The following is a 17,913-nucleotide window of genomic DNA, read 5'->3' on the forward strand; positions in this document are numbered from 1 at the left end:
TCCCCTCATAATCGCAACACATAAAACTTAATCATGTAGCTGTATAGCCTTTTTTTCTGTTAGATACTTATGTTATATGTATTCTAAAAACATAGAGCGCTGATACCACAATAGTCATGTTAGCAAACTTTGACAGTATGTAGGATTTTTTTAAAGGATTGTTGTTTCTTTGTCAAATGTAGGCCTATTGTGTTGAACACAGTGTTTGCTTCACATAACAACATTTTGTTGGCGGTTAATTAATAGTAAAGTGTTTGACGTATTGATGTAACGTATCAGCAGATTAATTGGGCAAATACTGATACTGTAGCATTTTTTCGCCATATAAGACAATTTCATATTTTGTAGCAAACTTTGTCACTGACAAAGTGCTGGGGACCCCACTTTGAGAACCAATGATCTACTGTGTAATGGATGTTATGCTAGTTGGAGAGACAAGGGGCTTGAGGTTTCTGGATGCTGACTTTAGGGCTTAAGAGTTTGTGTCAAAAGGTTCTAGTAGAGACTAAACAGTCGTACAGCCTCTGAAAACAATTTCAACATTCACAGGAAATATGCACATGCACACTTGCATAGATGGTGGTGTGTGTGTGCGCGTGTGTGTGTGTCTGGGAAGGGGTTAGGCAGGCAGACTGTTTTTTGTAAATTGAACACATTGATTACCCAGAAATACTCAGTAGGCTGCAGTTGTTGCATGCAAACACAACACACACAGAGACACACACAGGTCCACAGTGTGAAGCATGTCTGTTCTGCTGATTGAAAGCTGGGCTGTAAGGCAGAGTTTCTCCCCCTCACTGATTGCCTCTATTCCTCAGTGTCAGCCAGCGGAGGGCCAAGGCCGTCTACCCCTGTGAGGCGGAGCATGACTCGGAGCTCTCTTTCCAGGCCGGCGCAATCTTCCACAACGGTGAGTGTTAGCCCTGCGTTATCACTCTGCCTGCTCAGCCCAGCACAACACAACACAACACGGCACTGCACAGAACAGCACAACACGGCACTGCACAGCACAGCACAACACGGCACAACACTGCACAGCAGAGGAGGGGACTGAAGAGGAGCGGACAGCATGCTGGGTTATTGGATTCCACAGGGACTGGGACACAATGGTGGAGAGGAACGCTGCTGCTTAATCAGAGATGGAAAAGGACAAAGATGAGGGGGAGGAAGCCTTCACACCACCCTCCACATGCGCACACACACACACACACACACACACACACACACACACACACACACACTCACACTCACACACACACACACACTCCCACTCCCCAGATCAATCTCGGAGTGACAGGGCAAAGTTGGAATCAGAGCGAGAGGAAATGAAACCTGCGGGCAATCCAGAGTGGGAGTTTCTGGGGTCTTATCTCCCGTCCCTATTCCCACAGCGGCCAGTAGCCAGGCCTCTACAGGTGCCCACTGGAGACGGGTCAGGGGCTCTTCCACACTCAGACAGTGCAGATCACAGTTGCCTGGTCACTGCACAATGTGAACTAATGAAAATGCAGTCATCTTCATCATTAACTGCGTTTTTTCTGATTAGACAGTAACAGATACTTTTTTCCATACTGGGACATGGTGGTCAAAAGTCGGTCATTAAAAGCTATGAACATGTGCGCTCGGTAAGAGCCATTAAAAAGCACTTGCTTTATGTTCTGGTGTATCGCGACCTGGCAAGTGTCTGACTAATGCTAGTTGTTTTGTTTTTTTTGGTAGTCAGCCTTGCGATGCCATCTAAGTGGGACACACTCCACACAGGGGATGCCAGACCTCATATATGGGAGACCAGGGATGGTTATGCTTGTACCACTTTTTGCTTCAGCGCCTGTAACTCTTTAAACACCTGTAAACTTTTACACATAGTAGTACCCGCATTTGTAAACTATATATGGCTCTGATTCAAGCCTCTGCATCAATATCCCAAACCTCATGAGTTGCTGTCAAATGCCAGGACACACTCACTCCACTAGCAGGCTAGGTTGAGGTACAATTGAAATCCGCTTCCTGTTTGAGTGAGGAGTGTACAGTACATGTGTGTGTCTTCTACACCTTCCTTTGGGCCTGTGTGTAATGAACACTGTAGTGCAATACACTCCTTTAAAGATGCACACGTTTGTGTTTGCAAATGCTTTTATTCATTATAATGCTAACATTTTCTTGGCGGGTTGTAACACTTGAAAAATATATTTCTACATAATTCTAACTGCAACAGTATCAAATGCAAATCAAAATGTATAATTGATTCAAAAACGTTCTTATATTGTCTGGTCATACATGACATTTATCTCAACATTATTAGGTTATCCTAATATTAGTGAAAGTGATGCTGTAACAACTATGCCTTTGTTGCAACCATCCTTGGTCTCCCCTACCCCATGTTATACCTTACAGTATGTCAATGAAAAAAAAACTTGAACCAGTCAAAGCCTATCACCGTTTTTGGTGTTACAGGAAGATTGGTCATAAATTGCTATCAACGTTTTTGGTTTCCTCCTTTTGCCTGTTTCCCGTGGCCCTTGTTGAGAGTGATTGTAAGTGCTGTCATGGTAACCTGCTGCCCCGTGCTCTCTCTGCAGTGACCCCGTCCCGGGAGCCCGGCTGGCTGGAGGGAGTGCTGGAGGGGAAGAGGGGCCTCATCCCTGAGAACTATGTTGAGATGCTGTAGCACACACACTCACACACAGACATGCATGCTCTCTTTTTCACACACACACTCACAAGCACACACATACGCACTCCAGACACCCCTCTTATACATGGTATCCATGGTCATGGTGGAAATGTTCTCTCGCTCCATATCTTTTTTTTTTTTAATCCATCTGTCTGCTCTTCATGAAAAGACAAAAAAAAAAAGTGCATTTCTGTCGGACACAGCTTGACTTGAGGAGAGCGCGAGCGAGGAAGAGACAGCATGTGTGGCTGCTGACGTCACTGGAAGAGAGGTGAAAACGGCACACTGATGGGCTCGGATCCCCAGACGTGACACAGAGCCTAAACTGTGCGGTTTGGAGCTGCCCACAGACATTCTGGGCTTCTGTTATGCAACGTTTCCAATGATTCCCGGCATAATTAGCTGATGTTTCTTTCATAATGTGCTTTAGGAAGTTCTACATAACAGCTCTTTATTGTTTTACTGATAGAATGCATGCAGTTAATTGGTTTATGCATTTTAAAGAAAAGGATATTGATATTTTATTTTGTTTTTATCCGATTTTAAGTTGACTTTTTTATATTGTTTGAGTACCATTTTAATTTAAAATACTGGATTTCACAGTTCCGTTGCCTCCACCTCTTCAGTGTCCTTCCGTATTTGACGCCGTCCAATGATTTGGGCATAGCAAGTATTTTAGAATTGTTGTATATAAATGAAATGATCTTTATTGATCAAATATAAAAATATAAATAAATATTATTATATAGTGACACAGATCTATCTCCTCTGAATGCACCATTACATAATCCTAAGTCTTATGTGTCTGTGTTGTGTTTTAAATGACCTCCAGAAGCAGTCCTATGGCTAGGGCCACCACTACAGGTCCGCAGCTGTTGGGATCAGTGATTCTAGCCACAGTCCTCACTCCAAGTCCACACTCCCACTTTTATTCTCTTGCTCTTTTGTGGAGATGTTTTCATTTCCCTAAAAGCTTTTATTTTCTGTGTTCTTCATGAGGGAATGTTTGCTTGCTAATTTAAGACAGTGATTTATGACGTTTGTAAAGGTCTTGGCATGCATTTCACTTTTGTATTATTGGTTATCCTGTTGATCAATGTTAAGTGAATAAAATATTTTATTATTCAGTCTAGAATTTATTTTTTGAGCCTCGTGTGCATAGTACACCAACAGATCTAAATGTTGTGCATTTCAAAATCTACTGCCTACAATCTATCCAACTGGTCTAGCAACATTACAGTATGTGACTCTCTTTAAATAAGTATAAATTAGGTACTAAAACACATGTTTTTTTTTTATTTGTTATGAATTAGTATGAAATGTTTTTACAAGCATACTTTGTTTCAGTGTCACATGAGGTATACCAAATGTGCATCTAATGCGGTGGCACCATTTGGGAGTTCTATTGGCTTCACTATAAAGCCTCAGCCTTGTGCTCCCTGTCTTAGTGTGTGATGCTTAACTTGAAACTCAGCAGATTAATATAAAACATACTTCTCCTGGAGTACTTTTCACCAAACTAATCTACACACACGACACAATTTACACAAAGCTGCTGTTGTAAACGACAGAGGCTTTGGTCACTCCACCTTCTGCAGTGGATTATTATGGAGCTTTGTGCTGCGGCCAAATACCTATGGTCTTGGCTCTGACCCTCTCACTCCTCAGATCTTTCACATGGCAGTCACTGATGTGACATGTAAATACTTGGACTGCCTTTGTTTAATTAGGGTATAAAGCACATCCAGGCGGCTGGAGAGGCTTGCTGTCTGCGGCTCTTACCCAGGTTACATAATGATTATGACCGTGCAGTCAGACCGACAGTAACTAATGGAGCCTGGGATTGAGTGCGACGCGGGAGGGGGGCCAGCCAAAAATAGGCTGGGCGTCGGGGCATCAGTTGCTTACATAATCAAATGAGCTAGATCTAATGAGATGGGTTTACTCTCTCAGCTGCCGCTCCCAACCCCCATCTCACACGCTTTAACTTCCCCTTAGAGACGAGGTTAGTGTTGATGGATGATCTCTTCTGTCTTGCACCCTCCCCTTCCTCATGCTTTCTACATTTCTCTCTCTTCTATCTCCCTCTGGTTCCAGCACTTGTGGACATCCTCTGTGATAGACACTCTCTTATCCTAAAGAGATTCTGTTTTATCTGGAAGCCTCGCGGTGCGCAAGCATGTGCATATGATTGGAACCTGAAGCAAATAGCATTACTGTTCATGTTGAGGATGAATGCACCAGGGGAACGGAACGTAGTTGAAAGATTAAAAAGTGACTGTAAGTCAGCTACGAGAACGAGGCAGAGAGAGTGAAGGCTTGGAGACTGAGTGAGAGTAAGAGAAAAACAAACTAGAGAAATGAGAACTCCAACAGGCTGCGCTGGGAGGGAAAGTGGGGCGTGGAGGCAGCCATGTGTGCCAGCCTGGCCCTGAAATCTGCCTGATCCAATAGATTGTATTTGTCTGGCAGTCTGAGAGAAGATTTGGAGCGGGCTGTGGATTTGCGCAAAAGAGCAAAAGTAATACTGTCTGCACTTACAGTCTGGCAGCTGGGCTGGTTTTCAAATTCAGCCTCTTAATGAGGTTAATGGAGTAGCTTTTTTCCCTCGTTGTCACTTTCACTCTGTCCTTCTTTTTCATCCTTAGAAACATTTTCTCATTTTCTCAAATTTTTCATAGTTATTTAAAAAAAAAACTGTTGATTCATCATTTTTGCTTGATGGTTTTGTTGCATGTGGGTTGTCTACTGCTTGATCTTCTTCATATTCCCTCTTTTCCTCCATGTCACCATGTCATCAGTGTGTCCTGTGGTCATGATTCACTCTGACGGTGTCATTGCATAAGAGCATCACAATCACAATAAAGGCACACATCACCATGTGTGAGTTAGGGGGTTTATTGGAATCCCTTGATATTTTTGCAAACACAGTTATGGCAATATCTGCATCAAGATATACAGTTTGGAGGAACTAGTTGCGAATTTTGCCTTAAAGTCATGAACAAGAATATTGATGATCTTTGTTGATAGTTGCTGACAAGTATTGTACAAAGCATTGGATTAAAAACATTTCTGATTTTCATAGCTGTTATTTTGTGAGGAAACAGGAAATGCATCTTGCGTCACACTAGGAGATATGGCTTTGTTGCTTTACACAAGATCAGTTTGAACAAGTATGATGGTAAAAACAACAACACAAACCAGAAAGACACATTAGGGGCAGTTTGAAAAAAAAAGAAGACTCCTGCCCATGAAGAAGAGCAGAGCTCATTTCAGTTGCAAAATACTGATTGAAAAGCTACCTACTGAAGTCTGGGTTTACCTTGCAGCTCTGCAGAAGCCCCGTCTCTGCGGTAGTCGATACAAATGCATAGTGTTGCTATACCACAGCAGTATAGAGGAGCGATACAGTGTAATAGCTGGTTAAACAATGTACAGAAGCATGAGGTTCTGCAGTCATTTGCTGACAGACCTGCCTTTTACAAATACTCCAACAAGTTTGCTCCTATGGGAATCAACTTATCGAGACATCAAAGCAACCATCTTTAACGGTACAGTGCTTTCTGGTAGGGTTCTGAGAGACCTATCTGTAAGCACATTGAGAGATTCAGCTACTTTCTTCACTTGATTTCCTGATCCGGGATCAGCTTGGGATTCATGCGAGTTCCTGCTGCAATACTGCAAGACTGGTAGTTGTGGTGCTGTACAGTGGGTGCTGAGTACAATGTGTAATCATCGCACCGTCTGCTACACTTCACATAACCAGCCTCTGCTCGTATGTCTTCTATTTTGTTTGTGATGTTTTTCAATGTCTGTGTAGGTCGCGTATAACAAAAGCCAAGCACGTAGTCCACCCTGTTCCTGTCCCTAAGGCGTGTGGATGTGTCCTGGGTGAAATTTGCAATGTTAAATAAATAAAACTGTTTATCAAGGGATTAGTAAATGAAATAAACCACAACTACCTATCCATGTGCATCCAGTGGGTGGGATCTATGCAATAGAATAGTAATTAGCTTTCAATGATTTCCTATTGTACTTAGGTTGTGTTGACACTTAAAAGAAAACAAACAAAAAAATGTACAAAACCATATTACTAAGAAAAATTCTTTAAAATTCACATTATTTTTAAACAAACAAAAAGGAGACAAAACGCTTTATGAATCTAACATTCATGTTATAGTGTTTCTTTCTCTCCATGTTAAGTACATTCATTTCTCTCTTTCTTTCTCTCTCTCTCTCTCTCTCTCTGTGAGTTCTCTCATTCATTCTCTTACAGGTTTTGCTCTAAAACCACAACATAGCAGGAGAACAGGCCAGACATACAAACACATGGGACTAGTGTTCCAACCACAGATGGATCAAAAGTAGAAATCTCCATCACAACGCGAAACTGGGACTCATTTATTTACAACAGATACTGTAAAATGGTAACCTTTCATGGGAGAGTAAAAAGGCACGGATTTCCCTTCTTAAATACACTGTAAACATCTGGTCAAAAAGCATGCATAAACATTATCACTTTACAAAAAAAATCTCATAGACTTTTGTTGTATCTTTTTAGACAAAGTACTAATATATTGTTTTCCAGCAAAATATAATTCTTTCAAAAAATACTTTCCCATACAGCCTATGAACCTTTTGTGAGTCTGATTTACATATATTTATCAAAATAGACAGGGAAAAGGAAAAACAAAGATGAAAAACAAAAATCCTTACAGCTTATAGTTTTCCTTTCCTTCACAAAAAGCATACAGCAGGGTGTAGACAGAGAAAGGGTGCGTGGCAACATCCCGTTACCCAAGGCCTGTCTGCTGTTTTGTGCCACCTATGTAACACCTACTGCAAGAACCAGTGATTTACATACCACAGGGTAGGTTACTGAACTCATTATCTCTCTCTCTCTCTTGCACTCTCTCTCTCATTCTCTCTATTTCTCAGACATTTCTTATCCCAGACAGCTCCTGTCTACTTAATGTCTCAATTATCACATTAACATCCCCTGTGCAAATCTTACTTCAGTCGAAAGCCTAAATCCTCTCCTTGTGAAAACCCAACAATGCCCTCTGGAGAAGGGGATCAACATAGCTTTTACACAGAAAGCAAGAGGAGAAGAAAGGACTGGTGGAAAAAACACACACACACACACACACACACACACACACACACACACACACACACACACACACACACACACACACACTAAGATTGACCACCCATTCCACTCTGCTGCATCTCCTGTTGCACTTGTGGCTGGGAGAGAACCTGTGGGATTTCCTATGGGTTTCAAACATTGCACACATCTGAATGCGTTTCTCCAGATAGCATTTACTCTTGACAGTTGGCCCAGACGTATTAAGAAATGTAGATGTCGGGGGAGCGGAGTAATTCAATTAAATCCAAACCTTTTCTGCACAAAATTTGGAAACCACAAAAATCATCAGAAGCAAATAGTGTGTACCAGATGTATGTACTGTATGCGGAAAGCTCTGAAGCAGACTACTGTTGTATCAAGCATTAGCTCTTTGAAAAAAAACAAACAATTGTTTCCAGTATGAAGAAAGTATATGATTTCTAAGCTTTGTATTACCTGTATCTGTACATGTGCAGCTACTGTTAAAATGTGTTAAATCTGCTTGGTTTTATGAAAAGAAGCACCTTTAATATAAAATGGAGTCCAAGATCTTAGACTGTGTATTTTTCTTGTCTTGTTTTTGTTTATATATATATATATATGAAAAAAACTATTCCACACACATAGAAAACACTATTTTATCCAGTATTTAGGCGGAGATTTCAACAAAGGGGCTGTTTTTCTATTTGTAAATCATGTGCACATTTTTGGGGGGTTTGCCAAACATTTGCCAAGAATCAAGAATCAAGGCATTCCCCTCATCTGCAGGAGTAAATACTGTAGGTTGGGCCTACTGTAACAGCCATCTCTTCTATGCTGAACACGGCTATTAAGCCTCTTGTGGCTATTAACATTTGTTCAGTGTGTGAACTGCCGTTTGGCAGTAATCATGGGGCTATTTCATAGTACTTACAGTAGTCTCTGGAATGTCTTTTTGGATGCTACTGCCAGATATCGTCGCTAATGCAGGCATTCTGAAAAGACTAAGTGCCTCATGTCTGATGAAGTGCCAGTATACCTAACAGGTTCTTACAAAATTATTTAGGGTATGTATGCCCATCATTAAGCTTCATTTTGTTAGTATCAAAAGACACAAATTCAACTTTTACAACCCTCTCACATACCAAAGACAACTGCTTTTATTCATAAAAAGTCTTAACTTCATTTAAATAATTATATGTTTTGCATATCTGAGTAGGTTTTGATTGTTATGCAATGGTTGCAATTTGAGTGTGTGTAGTTACCGTTTGCATTTAAAAACACCAATTAGACACTCTTTTGATGTCCTAGCCCTTGGAGCATGTTGAAATTGCCTTGTTTCCTTTCCAAATCTCTAGCATGTGTCCTACTGTATTGTATGTAAAGGCCGCATCATCTATCCGTTTGATGAATCTGCTTTTTCCTGTTCACAAGGAATGGTAAAACAAAACACGCAAACTGTGTTACAGAAAAGCCACAATAATCAGCTGCAGTATATCTGGGTTTTGTGTGTGTGTGTGTGTGTGTGTGTGTGTGTGTGTGTGTGTGTGTGTGTGTGTGTGTGTGTGTGTGTGTGTGTGTGTGTGTGTGTGCGCGCGCGTGCATGCGTGTGTGCGTGTGTTTGTTTGTGTGTCTGCTTGTGCACGTGCGTGTGTATGTGTGCATGTATATATGTGTATGAATGGGTTAGTGAATTTGCCCTATAGCTTGACCAAAGAAACGCATGGCTTTATATCCATAGAAAAAAAATTGTCATAATTGTCTTTGGGGCAACGAGGAGCACGCTGTCACGGCTTTGAGAATAAAGAACACTTCAAGAAAATACACATTGTCCAAATCGTGTCATTTTTGACACCACCTCACATGGTCTCTTGTCCCTCTTTACGTGGCCAGTGAATGGTCAAAAGCAATCCTAGGACCTGCTGAAGATCTGTCTTTGACATAAGCCTCCCTCACGTGTAAGGCTCCCAGTATTTTTCTGTTCACGTCTCAACAACCTGCCGGTGGTTTCCCGGTGTCCAGGGGTTCTCTCCTTCCTCCCGCTCACTGGCCTCTTGGCCTAATGCGCTGGGTCCACTGTGTCACTTCTTATGAAAGAAGAGTGTGTGTGTGAGGCCCGACTCCACCTTTGGTATCTGATCACTGATGATCTCCACCAGCATCTCAGGAAACTCCACCTTCAGAGCGTGGGACTCCCGGAACGTGTAAAAGCAGAAGTCCAGAAGACTCCCCACGAGCTACGGGACACAAACACTTCAACTGTCAATAACTACATTTTTAAAGCAAAATGCACACTTTATGCTAATGTCAGGCTGAATCTTTCAAAGACAAATCTAAACATTTTAATGTAAAAATAAATACTATTAATAACAACAAAATAAACACTGTATCTCTTACACATACTCATTACGCTGTGTAAATCAGAAGAATTCATGTATTATACATTCAAATACATTTGGACCCAAATATGGGGCAAACAAACGTATTCAGGGAAGATGATGTACTGAGCTCCACTGACAGCTATAAGGAACCATGAAATCCCAACTCAAATCAACCATAGACCTGACAGACATCTTCCGGACCATAGAGTGTAGTAGGACAGGAAGGGCTGAAATAGGAATCCTAGACGGGCGAGGCGATCACCTACTGTAAGACATGCGGCAGCACAGGGCCACTGGGGGGAGCCACTGACTGTCAGCAGCAACCCCCAGGGCACTGGTCACCGCCTGCCCTCACCCACTGGACTCTGCAGCACAGCAGGCCTTCATCTGGACTGGAGCTACCTCACAGCTGCCTACATCATTTTAAAAAGCCAACATCCTACACATTCAACTAGATAACTATTATTGCATGACTTGAAGCATATTTTCCTGACTGACATGCAGTTTCTGGTTAAGGGTAACTAGTTGTTCTCGTGGAAACTGAATGTGAATCAAAATGTGAAACAATAACCATCCCAAAATCTCTGTTTATAGAATGACCCGTGCCTTTGTACATCTCTGCATGATCCTGAACCACTGGGGCATGAAGATATGCATATTGTGAGAGCAAATAGTGGATGTACAACTTACATCATGCATAGCATCCAGAAGCTTGGTCAGTTGAAAGAAGCGCTGCCATGTCTGGCCCGAGTTGTTGGTGGCTTTGCCCACGGCCCGTCTCATCTCCTTGATGTAGTTCACCCTCATCTCCTCAAACGCTGCCTGGTTCTTCAGGCCATCTTTAGGAACTGTTCAAACAAGAGCAAGCACAGGGCCATCAGCACAGGGCCATCAGAGAGATACAACACATCCAGCACAGGCCAGACTACCTGTTATTGGTCATGCTCAGTGGCCTACGCTTCCCTGCTGAAAAAAACAGCCTGACCAGCTAAAGCTGGATTGCTGGTTGACCAGCTTGTTTTACCACCCTATGATGGTTGACCTGCTAGACCAGCAAAACTCTTGCGAAAACATACCTTCAGCTGGTTTTCCCAGCTTATGATGGTAATTCAGCTGGTTTTGCTTGTCGTACCACCTCAAGCTGGTCATTTTAGCTGGTGTTGCTGGTCTATAGTGCTGGTTTAACTGGCCATGCCAGCTTATGTTGGTCACTCTAGCAAACCAGCATGACCAGCTTGACAGGCTGGTCACCAGCATGACCATCTAAGTATATCTTGCACCAGCTGTATCCCACAAGACAGGCTGGTCACACCAGCATGACTAGCTTCCTCAGATGGTCACGCCAGCATATCCAGCTGGTGGTCCAACCAGCTACACCAGCAAAGACCAGCAAGAGCTGGAAGAAAACCAGCAAAGACCAGCTAAAACCAGCTACTAGCATAAGCTGGTTTCTAGCTGTTTTTTTCAGCAGGGTTCTTTTCTCAAGTGGTACAAACATACTTTCTTTAACACAGTTTTGTAAGACAGAGAACTTTACACTTTGATATATTTTGTATAACCATAATGTTTAATCTGTCTATAATCAAATATGACAGGGTGATACCATGACAACGTGCTCTGTGGCACCACTGACTTGTGACAGCCACCTATTGTCTGACTGTCATCCTTGTTTTAGAAATGGTGTGATGAAGGTGCAGTTCCTGCAGTGACAATAGTGTCAGGGGTTTCACTGAAAAGCAGCCTAATGAAAACTCAGAGATGTTTGTACAATGAGATCTGAGCACCCTGAAGTCAGGCACCCTGAAGAGGGACAGGGAGAGAGGGGGAGAAGAGGCAGGAAGAGAGAGGTTGCTCTGCTCCATCTTTCTCTGGAGGGTGAGCCTTACACATAGAGCACAGCCAGAAACATTCTGAATTATTATGCTTTTCAAACTCAGTGAATCAGATTACTCTAATGGTTAAAACATTGCAAGCAAAGACAAATGGAAGTTAAACTTGTTTTAGGATTTATCCGTACAGCAAGCGAGTGAAAAAAGCCCTCGGGCCATTTGTAGTACAACTGCACAATCAGAGCCACAGAACCAGACAATACAAATGATTTCCCAGTGAAGCCACAGCAGCCGATTGGAGCCCAGAGTATGCGAAGACATGATTGAGATATATGGGGGGTGGGGCTCCTCAATGCCAGTCTGGCCATTGGCTGTTTATCCCTGACCCTGACTGCAATCCCTGCTTTTGAAACTGCAACTCTAATATGACTGTGTCTGAGGAAGAGTTGGACTAAACTGCAACTCTAATATGACTGTCTCTGAGGAAGAGTTGACTAAACCGCAACTCTAATATGACTGTCTCTGAGGAAGAGTTGACTAAACCGCACACCCCTAAGGTGTACATGTTCAACAGTTTCTTTCAATTATTAGTATAGCACAGATGGTGTTACCTCTTGTGTAAATTCAACGGAAAAATGAATCATTCACAGACATTATTCTGCTTGCCTTGCTTACATCTTATACTGGACTGACAGGCTGCTTGTTATTGTTGGTTGGAAACTGAAACAGCTAGAGGTGTTGTCATTTGGTGCTCTGTCACCATCCTGTCACCCTGTGTTTCTATTCCAATCAGCTCAGAGACACAGGGCAGAGATGACACGGCCTGATGGAGCAGACTGTCCTACTCATGAACAACCTCTCAAAAGAGGCATGGGGTGGGGGGGGATTACTACTAGAGATTTGCTTTTTCAGCTTCTACACAAGAAACTTTGGTCTAGTGCAAGGCATATGTCAGGATCGCACTTATAAATATTGTGTCAGTGCAGTGTGCAGGCAGGTGAGGTGCTGTGGCGGAGGGACAGGGGAGGGGGAGGGGGGCAGGTGATTCTGCTTGTTCCCTCTTGTGTGTTCAGCGGGAATGTGCTAAACCCCTCGCCTGCGCTCGCTCCCTCCCCCGCTCCTTTCTTCTGCTCTTCTACTGACCCACATAGGCCTCATTAGCCGCAGGGCTGGCATTTAGGAGCCTGCTGGATGGAAACTGGCCTGATTACGCCTCCGTAATGGCTGTCATGTCAGGGAGCAAACAGCTCTCTTCTCCCTTTGTTCCTGATGGAGAGAGGAGAGGGGCCCCTCAGTCGGGGCCTGTGGACACCCGTGAGGAGGGATCACCATGTGCTCCTGTCTTTTAGCATTTGTTGAATATACGTACACGGAATGGCAAACCACAAGTAAACGCGCATGTGTAATGTGACCAGTGTGTACGAGCCATGACCACAACATCACCACAGAGCATCACTGTGACCCACTGACCTTTCCATGATTACATGAAGTCTGTTTCTTCTGAACTGCAGATTAATGTTTTTTTTTTTACTTTACACTTTACTTTATGGGACATAGGTTATATGTTTATGTAAAATGTGCTTTATGAATTTTACATTTACAGTGTCATTGATAAGTCACAATATTCACAAACACAAACTTCAATCTATGGTTCAAGTGTGACTGTGGTGTTTTGACACATTAAGCACATAAAAAAATGGGGTGTCAGGGTTTAAAGGACATTTTTCATACCTTCTCATCTTTTCCTTATCTGAAAAGGTGTAAATCAAGTTCTATAGGCATCACTCAGGCATGCCCAAATATGGGGGAGCTGTCAAACAAAATGATGTGTGGCAAAATACGACCAAGGGGTGAGTGTTAAAAGAGAAAAGCCAGAACAGCCGTGGGGGCACCCGTGGCCTACTGGTTAGCGCTTCGGACTTGTAGCCGGAGGGTTGCCGGTTCGAACCCCAACCAGTAGGCACGGCTGAAGTGCCCTTGAGCAAGGCGCCTAACCCTTCACTGATCCCTGAGCGCCGCTGTTGTTGCAGGCAGCTCACTGCGCCGGGATTAGTGTGTGCTTCACCTCACTGTGTTCACTGTGTGCTGAGTGTGTTTCACTAATTCACAGATTGGGATAAATGCAGAGACCAAATTTCCCTCACGGGATCAAAAGAGTATATACTTATACTTATACTAGAACAGTGAGGGCAGAACGATTTTTAGAGAGGTCACAGCCTCCAATTCGCAGGCGAGTATTAAGGCCCAGGGTGACATTTTAGCCAAGGTCAAAGGCGACTAGGAACTTCAACAGATCCTACCCTAGTCCGCGAGGTCAGGACCACAGATGGCCGCTATCTGGTTCCCAAATATACATACAGTACGGACAAAATTATGTTTCCTGTACCTGTGCTTATCTTTATCTCTCCATCTTTCACACAAACACACACACACACACACACACACATACACACACATACACGCACGCACACACACACACACACACACACACACACACACACACACACACACACACACACACACACACACACACACACACACTAATAAAAACAACAATCAAAAGCAGTTCAGTACTGGAATACAGCACCACTCTTAAATCTACATGTTCACACAAGCTGTCATTTAAAAAGAACACAACTCTGAGAGATAAGATCAAGGCACACATGTGTCAAGTGCTTAACTGCCTAGGTTCACAGAAATAAAAGCTTTGACTTTGACAAAAACCTAACATTCCAATTACAGAAGAACAACAAGAGCACCACGGTGAAAGAATCTAAGCAAAAAATTATACAATTAGTATGGCATTTTGAGAAACAAAATAGATTTAATCTAATCAATGGCCCTGTGTGTTTAAACATCAAATCCTTTAAAAAATATAGTGCGCTATCACAATTTGAATGTACTTGAAGCTGCCTTCAGCATGAGCACCTATGGAGGTCAAGTACATCAATGTGCTTGCAAAAGTCTTAGGTTGGTTTGAAAGTCAGATGGGACACAATGTACAGCATATTTTATGCAACTTGACAGAAAGTTACAACAAATGTCATGTCTGTTCTATTTCAATCCTCAACGTCTATATGTATTTGATCTTTTCTTTCAATCTTGCCAGACTATTTCCTTCATAGGAAGTCCCTCTCTCCTCCTCCTCCTCCTTCTCCTCCTTGAGAAGCATGTTTGAGAGCAGCAGAAGGAACACACTGCCTTTTGGCGGTTTGCCTCCTGTTGGACTGGCCTTTATTGAGTGCAGCAGGACTGTTTGGCTGGGCGCCAGTGGATAAGGGTGTAAGAAGTTGCAGTAGCAGACTGGGATCTCATCTGTACTCAAAAACAATACTTCTAAACTTTGCCCTACTTTCATAAAGATTTTAATCCCGACAATACTGTTTGTTTGTGTGTGTGTGTGTGTGTGTGTGTGTGTGTGTGTGTGTGTGTGTGTGTGTGTGTGTGTGTGTGTGTGTTTGTGTGTGTGTGTGTGTGTGTTTGTGTGTGTGTGTGTGTGTGTGAGCGTGTGTGTGTGTTATTATTATGCACTAATGTAAGCTTTTCAACTTAATTTAAACTATTGTAGTGTTTATATACTATGTCGCTTTGGACAGATACCATGAACATAGTATTAGTGTGTGCATTTGTATGTGTGTGCATTTTAAAAAAAACATTACAGAGTTGTTGTGAAAATAATTACATACTGCAGTGTGCCACGGCACACTTTTGACACTTAAAATGTCCCACGGCACACTAACATCCTGTGTGAAGAAAAAATGAACATACTATAGCCTAAAATTTCAAATAATACACAGATATGGTCTTATTATGGCTTCTATGCAAGACCTGCTCAATAAAACAAGTGCCCTCTGTTTCATTTGTAGGTGACTATATCTAATTTAATTGTTGTTATGAACTGGATATGTGATGATTCTGTGAATACTGGATATGGGGCCCCTGTTGTACAATGCCTGCATACCTAAACTACTTCAAAATTCATGTCCAGAATACTGTCTAGTCATGGTTGACTGGTAGCAATTGCAAACGCATCCCATGTTGTACCCAGGATCTGTAATGGCGTTCCTTCATGGCACCATACACGCTGCCAGTAGCCTGAATGCCCAAGCAAAGAACCAAAGCACAAAACCAAAATCACCAACAAAGCAGCCCTTTGTGCACAAAAAGCGGCACTAACAAGGAGCTTTGTGAGCATTTCAATAGAGTTATCAAGCAGGGTCCTTCCTTTATCTGTATTTCCTTGAATTAGTCCCACAACACCTCCAGTGTATGCGTAAGTCCCATACCCACCCCCCTCCACAGTCATGATGGGTTTTCTTCTCTACCAATACATTCTTTAGTCATTCCTCTTCGTTACGTTGGCTGTTTATGATCCGATCAGCAACATAACCAGAAAACATGCATCAACAAATAACAACAAATTCTTTGGTCATTCCACTTTATTGATGTTGCCGTTTATGATCCGATCAGCAACATAACCAGCCAAAACGAAAGCCCTTGACGCAGGCACCAACAACTACCGCTCCAAAAACACAATGACACGATTTTAAGAATTAAAAATCTCAGTCAGTTCAGGTTACAACATGACCCCAAGTACTCTGTGAACACCTTTGGCTTGCATTGCCTTTCAGTGACTGCCCTCGAAAACCAAAATACAACAGAAATGTTGTGGCTGACTTTGCAAAGCCACAACTGTCTCCATTGGTCTCGTGAGTGCCTGTCAGCCAAGTTCCCTTACTTCTGCATATCTTAACTTCTTCCTTCCTCCATCACATCTTCAAAACGAATAGTTTGCTCAATAAAGTAGACTTATACCCATGCTCAGAATACAACACCATGTCTGGTCTCAAAGCAGTCACAACAATAAACTGTAGAACATGCTGTTGCCTTCTGACATCCACCAGGAGTTTCCAATCACGTGCTTTGTCTCATCTTCAGCATCTTTGAGTGTCTTGAAAAGCGCTATACAAATTAAATGTATTATTGGGGGCCAAGCAGCAGGGGGCACCCATTGTGTTTCTATGTTTTTTTTTCCTATTATTATTCTACCATTGGAGTCAATGGCAACCGTCTGGTAAAAAGTTGTGAAATTTGGTTTATTGGGGACATTGATTGGGGATAGTCCCATGATGAATTTTGCCAAGTTTCATGTTGGCACCTCGAGCGCTTTAGCGTCACCAACAGGTCAAAGTTGGACGCGCGTTCACACGTCACACATGTTTGACCCGTATTCCCGATCTTCAAAAATGAGGTAAAGTAGGAATCCTTGGACCAAGCCTATGACGTCCTATGACGTCAATTTCCGCCATGATGGATTTTCCGCCATATTGGATTCAAAAGTTCAAACTCTGTCCAACTGACACTGAACTTGACCAACATGATCTTCAGACCAAGCCTAACAAAAGTTATCCAATTGCATATTTATTTTTGAAAGCCTTTGGCTGTCACAGCCAATCGCAATCAACAGTGAAGCCGCCACACAGGAAGTGAGCTCATATCTCAGCCACCCTTTCATGTATCAAAACCAAACTTAGTAAGTAAGTATATATACTTTTTTGATCCTGTGAGGGAAATTTGGTCTCTGCATTTAACCGAATCGGTGAATTAGTGAAACACAAACAGCACACAGTGAACACACAGTGAGGTGAAGCACACACTAATCCCGGCGCAGTGAGCTGCCTGCTACAATGGCGGCGCTCGGGGAGCAGTAAGGGGTTAGGTGCCTTGCTCAAGGGCACTTCAGCCGCAGCCCACTGGTCGGGGTTCGAACCGGCAACCTTCTGGTTACAAGTCCAGAGTGCTAACCAGTGGGCCACGGCAGTGGTAGTACACGGACTTCTGATCCCATTGGTAGGACGCTCAAGAAATCACACACACACACACACACACACACATACACACAGTTAAACCACAGTTAAA

The 17,913-nt window shown here is 42.7% G+C and overlaps 2 protein-coding genes across 3 annotated transcripts in view; one reads left to right on the forward strand and one right to left on the reverse strand.

Annotated features, from left to right (window-relative positions):
- Positions 1-3,801, forward strand: part of LOC143134185 (rho GTPase-activating protein 10-like) — a 72,972-nt gene extending 69,171 nt beyond the window's left edge. For both annotated transcript variants that reach the window (XM_076294358.1, XM_076294359.1), the window contains 2 exons: positions 819-910; positions 2,580-3,801. In XM_076294358.1, the coding sequence (XP_076150473.1) occupies positions 819-910; positions 2,580-2,668 (181 nt within the window). In that variant the 3' untranslated portion in view covers positions 2,669-3,801. The remainder of the gene's footprint in view (positions 1-818; positions 911-2,579) is intronic.
- Positions 3,802-5,563: 1,762 nt separating this feature from the next.
- nr3c2 (nuclear receptor subfamily 3, group C, member 2) overlaps positions 5,564-17,913 on the reverse strand; it is a 70,683-nt gene continuing 58,333 nt past the window's right edge. The window contains exons 8-9 of the mRNA XM_076294350.1: positions 10,856-11,013; positions 5,564-10,021 (exon numbers count right to left, since the gene is read on the reverse strand). Of these exons, the coding sequence (XP_076150465.1) occupies positions 9,866-10,021; positions 10,856-11,013 (314 nt within the window). The 3' untranslated portion in view covers positions 5,564-9,865. The remainder of the gene's footprint in view (positions 10,022-10,855; positions 11,014-17,913) is intronic.

Source organism: Alosa pseudoharengus, unplaced genomic scaffold, assembly GCF_046254945.1.
Source record: "Alosa pseudoharengus isolate Yale_2024_CS ecotype anadromous, Long Island Sound unplaced genomic scaffold, YU_APseudo_1.1 YU_APseudo_1.1_scf_2, whole genome shotgun sequence".
Taxonomy (NCBI): Eukaryota; Metazoa; Chordata; class Actinopteri; order Clupeiformes; family Clupeidae; genus Alosa; species Alosa pseudoharengus.